This window comes from Fomitopsis serialis, assembly GCF_022376445.1.
Source record: "Fomitopsis serialis strain Sig1Antser10 chromosome Unknown B0H18scaffold_33, whole genome shotgun sequence".
Classification (NCBI taxonomy): domain Eukaryota; kingdom Fungi; phylum Basidiomycota; class Agaricomycetes; order Polyporales; family Fomitopsidaceae; genus Fomitopsis; species Fomitopsis serialis.
In genome coordinates this window covers 310,794-323,004 of record NW_025954993.1, presented here as the reverse complement: position 1 = coordinate 323,004, position 12,211 = coordinate 310,794, and the positions used below count along the sequence as shown (strand labels likewise).

Here is a 12,211-nt window from a genome sequence, read left to right as displayed (position 1 = left end):
ATTCGTGTTTGTTGACCTGCCGCCGTTCGTACCCACTGGTAGTAGTACCCACTGACACGGCCCTATTCATCCCTGCTGACATGGCCCATTTGTACCTGCGGACGCGCCGTTCGTGCTGGTCAATGTGCCGCTGTTTTTGCTAGTCCAAGGGCTGGTCTGGGGTGGGTAGAGGTAGAGCTGTGGACGCAGTGAGTGAGCTTTGTGGGCGCCCCCGTAAAACCAACGTTTGCGTCTATTTGTTGCCTCACCAGATTGGGCAACCCCGATGTCGTCGGGCTGTTCCTGGCCAATCAGAACACGTTTAAAGGTCCCACTGAGAGCTGCAACATATCGCCGACTCGTGTTCGGGTCGTTTTTGCACTATGTATGCATGTCTTTTATGCTACAATAGGGACTAGATACATGCCTAGTTACATATACCGGAGGAATACAAATATGGAGGTGCAGTACAACACAAAAGCTGTTCTTGTATTCGGTAGGGATGTCTTTCTACACTAGTGTAGTGGTTCTCTGAGTTGCGAGCCATGAATCGTCTACTTCGGGTGGATTGGCCGCGATGGCTGCTGTATATGCATAGAACATGTTATTACTACCATTACAATGTCTCTATTTACTAACATCTTGGCCGTGTCTACGTGCAGGGGCGGTAGGGCAGTCGCCTGGCGCACTCACGGTTGGCGTGTGTTGCGTGCCCCGGCCCTGCCCACCGTCGCGCTCACTCGCTGTTCACTCACGCGCCCGCCTTCTGTTCGTCGGCCGTGCTTGCGTGCTGGGCATTCGCCCTGCACGCTCGCGGTCGCCGTGCGTGTAATGCTCATCCGCACTCTGTGCCCACGGCCCGCCCGCCGCTTTCCCTCTCACTCGCTTTCCCTCTCGCTCGCTTTCCCTCTGGCCCGCCTGCCCTCTCACTCGCCCACCCACCCACTTTCCCGCTCACCTTCTCTTCTACTCGCCCACCCACTCGTCTCCTTGTTTGCTCATCTCCTTGCCTGCTCGCAGCTCGCCCACTTGTCCGCCCGTCCGCCCGTCCGCCCGTCCGCCCGTCCGCCCGTCCGCCCGTCCGCCCGTCCGCTCTCCCGCCCGTCCGCCCTCCCGCCCGTTCGCTCTCCCGCCCGTTCGCTCTCCCGCCCGTTTGCTCTCCCGCCCGTTTGCTCTCCTGCCCGTCCGCCTGCCCCTCCCGCTCGTCCGCCCGCTCGCCTGCCCATGAACCCGTTTTCCCGCCTGCGTGTGCATCCGTCGGCTGTGTCTGCGTGCTGGGCATTCGCCTAGCACGCTCGCGGTGGGCGTGTGCTGTCGCCTACTCACTTTCCCGTCTGCTCGCTCTCCTATCCATCCGCTTGCCCACCCGTCCGCTCGCTTGTCCGTCTGCCGGCCCGCCCGTCGGCCTGCATGCCCGTCGGCCTGCCCGCCAGTCGGCCTACCCGCCCCTCAGCCTGCTCGCTCGCCTGCCCTCGCGTCCATGTGATCCGTCCGTGGGCTGCGTTTGCATGCGAGGCATAAGCCCTACGCCCTCGCGGTCGACACGCGCGTTGTACTCCACGTCGCCGCCCTGTAAACAAGGTCAGCTCGCTCGCTCCTGTGTGTGTCTGCACTCACCTCGTTGCTAGCGTCGGCTATATCTGCATGCAGGGCCAATCTCTGCATGCTCGCTGTTGCCATGCGCGCTGTTCTCTAACAACGTCGGTGACCGACGTGGGACGGTGGAGTGGAGGCTGGTGGAGGTCGCAAACGGCAAGCGGAAGCGCTCACCGCTCGCTCGGCTCGTTGCGGGCTCCCGGGCATGGCCGAAACTGACGCCACGTAGCAGGCAGGGCGGGATCGTATGTACCTGATCTCAGATGCCACTGACCCCGATGTTCATCCATATCGGGCAGCTCGCATCGCGCGCCAGTGGTGCTGCCCCGCCGCGGGCGAAGGGACCGGGCTACCCCGGCGCCGCTGCTATATCGGGTAGCGACCGACGGCGCCTCGTTCATACATGACGGCGCCTCGCTCATACATGAGCGAGCAGTCATCGGTAAGTACAGGCCTTTCATGTATACACCCTTTTGCGCTAACTACAGGTATTCTATACATGAATATGCCGGTATAGCCTGATGTCTTGCTGTAACCTCCGTACGGACGACCATCGGTGGTCGTCTTGCCGGTTGGAGCAGGAGTCTTCTGGAACCTGCTGGCCGATCCATCCATCTGGTTCCCAGACCTGAAGTTCGCACCGTCCATCTGTGTGCCTGTCTTGAATCGTGGTACAAAGGGTTTCTTCCCCTTGTTCAACGACTGACCACCGCCGGTATTCTTGTTACTGGTGGTGGCAGGCGTTGCTGCCTTCGTATTGGCACTACCACCATCCTTGGCGGTAGTTACCATACGTTGCAGCCACAGCGCCGATCCCGCTTTCTGAGATCGCTGGGCGTGCTCGTACTCATTGGTCTTCTCAATGATCTCCTGCAGCTCAGACCTCTCCGGTGTGAGCATGCAAGTGTTCCTGAGGTGGTTCTCGACGTCGCGGGGAAGGGCAGACATAAATTTGCCTTTCCACACGTACGGGCTTGGCTTCTCAGCCATACGTTCGCCATACCGAGTCAACCGGTCGATCAAATCTATGGCACCGCCCTTCTGGGTGTATTTCGCGCCATAGAATGCTTCGGCCGCCTCGATCTCACCATCCCGTCGGATGTACCGCTCATGTAGTATCATTATTACATCGGCGAACATCCAGGCGGGCTGGTTCGGTTTCGTATAGTTTATGCTACGGATGTACCACATACTGGGTTCCCCAGTAAGTGAGTCGCCTAGCATGCGGAGCCTATCCGCGTCCATCCGCGGTCCTGTTACGCGGAGCGTCTGGAAGTACGAGAGGAGCTTGTAGAGCCACTCTTCGAACTTGTACAGATCGTCTTCGCCGCTCCAGGCCGCAGGGGTTTGAAGCTTAACGGATCGCAGGTACATGGGAGGGTCATCCATCGGTGGATCCCCTACCATGGTCTGGATCATGTTCCAGCACTTCTCCCTCGACCTTGCCAAGGGGTCTAACGCGGTTCGCGTGCGTGCTGGGGCGGTGCTTACGCTCTGAGGGTCCCGGCTCGTACCCATGTATGAGTACGCCTGGAATCTCCCATAGCCAACCCCGCCTTCTTTCGCCTTGGTTGGGTCGTTCCCGGAGTTAGAAGCGCTTGAGCCTCCAACTCCTGGTTCGAACACAACGTTCGGTTTCTGAGGAACTGGCGGTATAGGTACCCCACTTGCTGTGTACCTATACCCGTCGTTCTCGGTCCTTGTTGCACCGCCGCCGGTTCTCGGTGGAGGTGCGGGACCCGGCATGTGAGGGGGCGGATCCTTTGATGGTACAGGTCCGTCCTTCGTCTGGAAGAACGCGTACCCCGGCCCCGATGTACGGTACGGAGACCTAGTGAATCCCGGTTCACCAGGTCTCGGTTTCCGTGGTTCCGTTGGTACGGGACCCGGGGTTGGGGGTACTGCTTGGGCAGTGCCTCCTAGGGTACTGGCTAGCCGTTCCGCGGCTGCCATTCGCCTCGCGAATTCCGCGTCCGACTCGTTCCTTCCCTTGGGGAGGACCAAGTTTGCTGCTGCGAAACTCATATTGGGATCCGCGTTGATATCCGGCCGCGCCGGTGTCGAGGTCGCCGCTGGGGGCGTCCTTGGCGGCGGTCGCTGTGTCGGTATATCATTCGACGACTCGTCTTCAGTTTCAACGGTCGTAGGCCTAGCCTTCCCCCATCCGCCGAACATGCTTTCTGCTCGTTCCGGCCTTTCACGCTCCTTGCCTTTGCTCATGGGCGGACTCGACTTCCGAGGCGACGAACTTGGTTCGTCTGTCTCGTTGTCGGCCTCCGTTCCCGATTCTCCTCCTGGCTTGTTCGGGATTCTTGCCTCGACGTAGTTGGCCATTTCGTTCATGAACTCTTCAACTCCCGCGTTGAGATCCCTTCTTAGCTGGATGAACTTGGCCTCGGACTCACGCTGAAGAGCCTCGATAGCCTCCGTGTTGGCTGCTCCGAGTCTCTTAGCATGGCCTCGAATCGCCAGGATCATCGCCGATGCGCCCGACTGAGTCCCGCGACGGGACCCAGGCGAACCCTTCGGTTTGGCTGACGTCGAGCGTGCAGATTTACTGGCGTTGCTCGACTTCTTTTCCTCGGGCGTTCGGACACGTCCGCTTCCTTCCGGACGTGCCGGAGATATCCTCGCTGAATGAGGTCTGGCTCCGCTGTCTGGTGACGCAACCAATCGTTCGTCACTAAACACGCGAGCTCCTCTCGGCGATACTCTCGACGTGTAAGGTTGTTCACCTCGCTTCGGTGATCCACCCAATTGGGGTGGATCCACGGGCGAGTTAGCTCCTTTCGGAGAGGGGGACTCAGGTGCTTGGTCCGCCATTTTCTTTCGTGGTAGAAAGCGTCCGCGACTATCACGCGGTTGTTGCGATTTAGGTTTTGTAATGATGAATGTTGTGATGGGGGTTGTTACGTAGCGTGCAGTTCCCTGATAGAGCGCCCTTCCAAGTGGAAGTTCGAGTTATCGAAGGACTGTAAAAAAGTGTAACGTGCCTTACTCAATCCCGCAGATACAGTGCACCAATCTCCATTGAGAAGTGCGATGTATCCGGAGGACGACGAGTTAAAGGACTTGTCCTTCAACTCGCCGGGCGACGACCTATAAAGGTACGACGCCAAACACACGCAAACGTATATACATACAAACATATCGATCCAATAAGTCCATAACGGGATTACACACGTCCATACGGTAACGTCCCGTTACACTTATAGTCCGAGTTTAGCAGGGTGATAGGGCGGTAATTCGCTATATCCCTCTTGTCTTTCTTCTTGTACAGAGGGCATAACCAGCCGTCCGCAAAACCGGAGGTGGGGTTGACCCCGTATTGGTCTATGTCGTTGAAGACCAGGCTCAACATGCCTAGGCAATCGAATTCGTGTGCGTCCTCGTCTTTTCTTTTGGGGTTAGACCATCGCCCGTGGAGCGCTGACCAGAGCTCGTATGGCAGACCATCAAGGCCAGGGGCTTTCCCGCTACCAGCCTTACGAAGTGCATCCAGAATTTCTTCCCGGTCGATCCTCTCGTCGAGGCTACGCAGAAGGTCCTGTGGCACCGTGGCGTTAACTGGCTCTAGTGCTTGCTTAATGTAGGTGTCCCTTTCTTGCTCGTCCTGTTCCACGTCTATGTCGGCTGTCTGCAGGTGTTCGTGATAGTCCCGTGCCAACTCCGCCATCTTGTCTGAGCGGGTTTCGTATGTTGGTGGGACCGAGCCAGGACGCTGTAGGGCGTATATAACGTCGCGCGGTTTCTTTTCTTTGTTGACCGTCGACCAGTATTTGCTTAACCGTTCTTTGTTCAGGGCGTAGCGGACGGTGGTTGTAGTCCTTGTGTACCCATGTCGGCGTCGCTCAAGATCGAGGAGTCTGTCTTGCATGACCCCCACCTCGGTTTGCTCGTGCAGGTCTCTTTCAAAGGACGGTAGCGCTGACTTCCTCTTAATCTCTTCCCGAAGTTTCTGCATTGCCGCGTCCAGCTTGGGGGTCTTTTCACGCAATCTATTGCGCGTTAGGCGGGCCGCTTCCTTCTTGAAATCACGGAATATGGTCTGCGGGTTGTGTAGTTCGGTTCTTGTCTCCTTTTCAATGCATTCCTTCGCGGCTCCCCATGCTTTCTCGCCGACCTCTACGAGTACATTCATGAGGGTCTCGTCCGTTAGTATGTGGACCGGGAGGGACCATCTTCCTTTACCGGTATATGGAGCCTGTGCGTCGCTTAGGTGGGCACCTACAATCCTGTGGTCCGTAGGGATCGCTGTGTTCTCAATGGACCAGCTGTGCGCTTTTTGTAGGATCGTGCCTGTAACATATATACGGTCAAGGCGGGACCGGGATAGACTCCCGCGTTGGGGGAAAGTATAATCCTTAGTTGTGGGCTCTGAAGCTCGCCAGCCATCCATCACGTTCGCTTTCCGTAGGAAGTTCTGCAGCGCTTCAACGGCGGCGGAAGCATCCGGGCGGGATGGTAGTCTGTCTATGGGCTCTTCGACGACATTGAAATCTCCTAGTACCGCATCGGGGGATGGCAGCTCCGTGGACCCTAGCTTCGTTTCTAGGGTTTCCCAGAAGACCGTGTTTTCCCTCATATTATTTGGGGCGTATACGTTGAGGATCGTGAGGAACGTGTTGGCGTGCCAGTGCAGCCTGAGCAGGGCTGCTCGTCCTGGTATTATGGAGACTATCTTCGTATTGGACGTGTCTACAATCTCTCGGTTCAGGACAAAGGCTACTCCTCGCGCGTTTGTCTCCTCCGTGTCAGGGTGTATAATTTTAATTCAACGCCCGTAGAGTCGTCTTCTGCATTTAAATCGGATTAAGTTTGAATCAATATTGTATTTTAGATCAACTTAAAGGCCATACACATTTAACCCAATCCTGTGCTAAGCTATGGCTTAGCCAGTTGCTTGGCCAAGCAGGATCAGTACAGCTAATCCATACAGGTTTAACCATGGATTATCCATTGTTCATCCATTGCTTAGACTTTTTGCTTAGCCAAGGACAATCAGTACAGCTAATCCATACACACTTAACCATAGATTAGCCATAGTTTATCCATTGCTGAGACTTGCTGAGAAACTGCTTAGCCAATTAATTACCCATATAGGATCAATGAAGCTAATCCTCAGAGGATTAATCTTGGCTAAGTAACATCTGACCCATGTCTAATCATTTCCTAACCATAGATTAGCCATGCTTAGCCATAACTTAGGCAATAGATTCACAAGTAGTTGAGGCTAAGTAGGTTTGAGATGAACACTAATCTTCATTAAGTCATGCTCAATCCATGTCTAATCCCCTGCTGATCAATGCTAAATCATGACTTGAGTATTTTTGATCCAGTTCCAATCCAATGTAACCCATGTGAATGTTCATAATCCTATGCTAATCTATGTACTAAGACAAAATATACCAGTCCTAATCCTGTCTCAAGACAGTGCTTAACAATGCTCATGTGTCTTAAACCAAATCCCAATCTATTGCTAATCCTGTTCATGACAGTATGGCTTAGTGCTAACTACTTCAAAGTCAATCCTAAGTCAAAACATTATCCATTGCTAATCCTGTCTATGACAGTCTCAGTTAATGCTAATACACTACAAAGTCAATTGTGAGTTGCAGCATAATCCACCACTCAATCAATATTAAGTCAGTTTAAAGTTCAACTCAATCCACTCTTAAGTCACACAGAGACAATTCCACCAATCCCTAATCCATTACCAAACTGATCCTAAGAACATGCTGAGCCACTACTAATCAACCATGAAGACATGCTAAGCCACTACTGATCAACCACGAAGACATGCTAAGCCAGTACAAATCAACCAAGAAGAAACACTCTGAGTACATACTAAGCCATAAGGAATCAGTCACGAAGACAGTAGATTACTTCCCAATGCCATAGCTGAGCCATCGTAAGTCACTCGATTAGCTCGCCAGTAATCCTCGATTAGCTCGCGACTAATCCAGCTGTCACCCCTCGCATCCACACGATCGTCGCATCAACGCACTCGAGGATCTCGGAAAACAATCCCTGTGCGGAGCAATAAACATTAATACACAATAAATGACCGCGCGACCGTACTGCGCACATGCCACGGCCACAAACCACCGGATGCGGTCACTGAGCGAATGACAACGCAGGAGCACCGGCAGTAGACCCGTCGAAGCATGCATAGGTCGAGACGGAACTCGACTCACCTAGATACTGCCATCGCCCACGCCCCGCCCCCTCAGCCTCCTACAACGCATTGCTGTAGATACCTGACAGAAGAAGACCAGTGAGCTCGACGTACAAAGCACGCAGTCAGACAGGGTGCGTGTCGACGCGTAAATATCAATGTGGCGAGCATTAGCGCTGCGCATGGAGCTTCAACGAAGCTCGGTGTTGACGACGACGCTTGCGGGATGGGGGGTAGGACGGCGACGACGATAGCGGGATGGGGGGTAGGACGGCGACGACGATAGCGGGGTGGCGGGTAGGACGGCGACGTCGATAGCGGGGTGGCGGGTAGAGAAGAGGAAGCACATTGACGAAGCATACATAGTACGTACTCACCTAGCATCGCCATCCTTCGCATCCACCCTACCGCACCACGACTTCTCCTTCTCCCTACTCCTTCTCCTTCCCCTTCCCCTGGCCGGTGTCAGCTGGCGTGGATGTACTTGAGGACTGGAGGGAATGAACATGAGTCGGTGCCCGCATCATTAATTGGAACTTACAATCGAGTAGTCCCACTTCTCTGCGGCATCCTTTCGTGTAGTCCCGAAAACGTCCGCGCATTGGACGCTTAGCTTGTTGAACATATTCACTTTCCTCAGCGCATACGCTCTCGCCCCATCGGACAACCCTGCCTTCGCCGAGACCTGTTCCCAAGCTCTAGACATGTTCTTGAAACCGAGGATCGTCCTCTTGAACTCGGCATGAAGCTTGTTGATTTCCTCGTTCACTCGCTTCACCTCCGCCGAGCGCGGAACCATTGTACCCGGTCGACTAGCGAGTTGTTAGTACTAGCAATTGGGATAGACGAACCACTCGCCTTCGAGTTCCCATGCTTCCGCATCGTCTTCGGTCGTCCACGGGGGACGACCGTCCAGATCCATGCCCGTTCTTCGCGGCTGTCCCCTTGCTGTCGCGGCTTGCGCCAATTCTTACTCTTGAGGTCCGTTTCCATGTTGATCGCCTGTAGGACGTCCTCCGCAATGCCATCGCTCAATGCAATGAGGCGGTCGCGGTTGTAATTGTAGAGCCCGGCCAGCATGCGCGTGCGTGCGGTCGCGTTGGACACCTGCTTTTGAGAGCGAGTGTTGTCTTTCTGACCACGCGCGTGCTTTTGTTTGTCCTCGAGGAATGCGCCCTGGTGATTGATAGACTCTTTGACTGCAGCGAGAAGGTCGTACGCACGGCCATGTCGAACACGGCGTTCGAAGACCGCCTGCGCCTCCAGGCCGAGCGTGTTGCGCTCAGCTGCCGAGAAGTCGGATGGGAGGGCGAGAGGCTCGTCTTCAGGCCGACCGCTACCCCGTCGTCGTCGTCGTCGTCGTGATCGTCGTCATCGCCGTCGTCGCCGTCGACGTCTGGGAAGTTGATGTGAGGCATGAGCGAGCTCTGAAGGTCGCGCCACTTCTCCAATTCACGACGTAGCACACGTCGCTCGGTGCCGACTCCAGCGACCCCCGAGTCGTCCTCCACCAGTTCGGCATGGCCTCTTAACGCCTTCTTGAGTTTCGTACGAAGTTCGTACCTGCAGACGGCGTCAATCCAGCTCCTTATTGGGATGTACGTAGACTTACTGTCGCTTCTCAAGATCCAGTGCCTTAATGAAGAAGTTTGTCGTCCCCTGTGGTACCTTGTCTGCTGCTGCGGCCGCGAACTTCCCCTTGGGTGTGATTTCCATCTTCGCGAGGTCTTCATACACCTTCCCTGCGCTTGGAACTGAATGGGCGTGAGTACGACGTTTCGTCATAATGTATATTACCAAGTTTGGACGTACCTTTACTTTCATCGAGCATGTACACGCTCTGAAGAGGCTGAGGTTCAGCCTTCTTGCCCTTGCTCGATCGCTTCGGTTTCGTCTTCGTCTTCGCCTTCTTCGCCTCTGTCGATAGTGAGACCGGTTCGGCCACGTCCAGCTTCTTCCACTCCACCACCTTGTTTCCTGCAAGCTCCGTGAGCGCGTTGTAAAGCGACGTCTTATGCTCCTGTAAGGCGAAGGCTTCGCGGAGTTTTCTCGCGAGGAACGATGCTGACAGTGGAGCTCAGTCGCCGAATAGAACAGAAAATACTGACTTACCAGCGGACTCCATTTTACACCAGTTCCAGTAATTGTGAATGGCGTTGAGGGCGTCGTGGCGGTGTCCGGGACCCATCTCACGAGTGCTGAGTCCGACCTGGTTGTGCTCCGCCCACGGATGCTCGACGCTCTCTCCGTGTGAAAGACCCGCACCCCACGAGTAGCAGAGGGCGTACACAATCTGACAAAGCTCCTTGTGCGCGAGCATGTGGAGCTTCGGTAACAGCAGCTGCATGCGCTCGAGGAGAGGAACCAGATGCGGAAACCGCTCACCGAAGCGTTTGCGTAGGTTCACGCCGTATATGCAGACGACATCGTACGTGAATATAAAGTGCAGGAGTTCGTCGAGACCCTCGAGGGCTCCTGCGAGCGCGAAGTCCATATGTCCATATCTAGTTCGTCGTTATTTCTCGTTAATTACTCTGGTCACATGCGAGGACAATTGACTTACCGTTCGCCTTTCTGGAGGTCCACCATGGCCCCCGGCCGGAAGCACCCATGCCGTATGCATATCACCGCTACGACACCGCTGACCTCCAAGTTGCGGAACTTGCCTGGCCGTTGGGCCCGTCCGACTTTGAACCCACTGCAGGTCTCGGGCTAACACCACGTAAGTTCGCGGGCAAGCGAGAAGGACGAATTAGTACTCACGGCTGGCTCGGAGGCGATCTCGTCAAGGTACGTCTTCATCTTCATTGGGTCGACAAAGTACCCCTTTCCTTCACACAAACTTACATCATCCGGGTCGTCACGTTTGCGCTTTTTCTGAAGGCCATGGTTGCCGTCGCCTCCGAGCTCGCACGCGTGGATATATCTGTAGACATATGGAATGATGAGTCGTATACATCGTCGGTTTGTGAATTACTTACGCGAGATCCTGCGGAGTATCTTTCCAATTTGCAGGCATGTTGAAGTTCGGCCATGGGCATGCAAAACATGGGACCGTCGTAGAGGCCGTCGATTGGGAAGTTCGAGGCCATGATGGAGACCGGCCCTTTTCTCCGCGACCAGGTGTTGCCAGATGCGTCCTATGAGATTGAGTTCGCGATATCGGCTCTGAGAAATCGTCAGTAAGTACATGAGAAATCGGAAGGCATACGCGGCACTCACCTTGACAGGGCGTGTGCCCGAGTTGTCGGTGAGCCGACGCAAGGCTTCGAAGAAGTCATAGGCACCTTTCTTTGACGCCAGGAAATGAAGGTCCCATTGCCTGAGCACGTCGAAGGTGAACGCGCTTTCCGGGCGCTCCAGAGTCGCGGGGAAGAGGCCGGCACGGAGGAGCTGAGACACTGTATCGAGCTTGTAGGGACAATGACATTCGTGGAGGCGTACGCGATGTATACCGTTGGTATGAGTAATCGTGTAGGTGATGGGGGTCGAGCTGGCACGAAGATACCGACAGGGTTCACCGTTATGGCCCAAATGAACGACCAAGCCGATATTGCTGAGGTCCTCCTTCTCAAGGAAGCGGCCGGTCCACTTGTCGATCCAATGGAAGGGGTTGCGGACGTGCGACGAGACGAGGCATGCGCAGCATTGCAGGGGCGCCTGCAGGCAGTCCCGGCACCGCACCGTCGCTTGTGCCTTTCCGCAAGCGCACTGCGAGCCTATCCCTGAAGGGACCTCGGCGGCGAGGATGTCGTCGAGGATACGGGAGAATCGCGGCTTCCACTCTTCCAAGGTCTTCGAGATGCCATTCTGTGGTGAGAGACGTGAGTTGCAAGTACGTCTTGAAACGGGCGATCAACGTACTTTGACCGTACGCTTCTCCCCTGATTTCGACGAAGCACCGGGTGTCCCGCTGCTCGCCTGTGGGTTCGCTGACAGAGGTTTGCTCGGGCCTTGTGCGGGAGGGCTTGCGAGACGTGGTTTCTTCTTCGCAGGAGAGTCGTCTTCACGGTGCGTCAAAGGTACTGAGTATTGGGCAGGACCTTCTCGCTCGACAACGACCGCTTGAGTGATGGCGACTGCAGGAGGGAGGATGTCGTCGACGTGGGCATGAGGACGTTTGATGCGTCGACGAGTTCCGCTCATGAGTGGCCGCCTTCTACAGGCGCAAGTGATCGTATTCAGGAAAGGTTCGGTCGCGGCAAGTGGAGCATACAGGGGGGTTACAGACGCTACAAACGAGGCTACTTCCTAGGCACTAAGGGGCGAACGGCGCAGTGACGCCTCAGATACAATCTCACAGACACAATCTAGGCTCGGTAGAACTACGTAGACTACATGCGGGACCGGAGAAGGGAAACAGCGCATCAGCGCGTCGGGCTGTTGCCACAGCAGTGCTGGCTCGCCGTGGAATAACGATCCAGCCGCGGTGTGTCACGGATTGAGCTCGCTTGCCTG

At 55.4% G+C, this 12,211-nt stretch overlaps 1 protein-coding gene across 1 annotated transcript; it reads right to left on the bottom strand.

Moving 5' to 3' along the window:
• Positions 1-8,184: 8,184 nt before the first annotated feature.
• On the bottom strand, positions 8,185-11,899 carry B0H18DRAFT_1119199 (uncharacterized protein; the record flags this gene model as incomplete). The annotated part of the gene is made up of 13 exons (XM_048033912.1): positions 8,185-8,244; positions 8,295-8,565; positions 8,601-8,929; positions 8,977-9,316; positions 9,366-9,507; positions 9,566-9,817; positions 9,866-10,257; positions 10,317-10,465; positions 10,517-10,679; positions 10,735-10,742; positions 10,802-10,921; positions 10,976-11,563; positions 11,618-11,899. 13 exons carry the CDS (start codon positions 11,897-11,899, stop codon positions 8,185-8,187), a joined length of 3,096 nt encoding a protein of 1,031 aa, XP_047893426.1.
• Between the last annotated feature and the right edge of the window lie 312 nt (positions 11,900-12,211).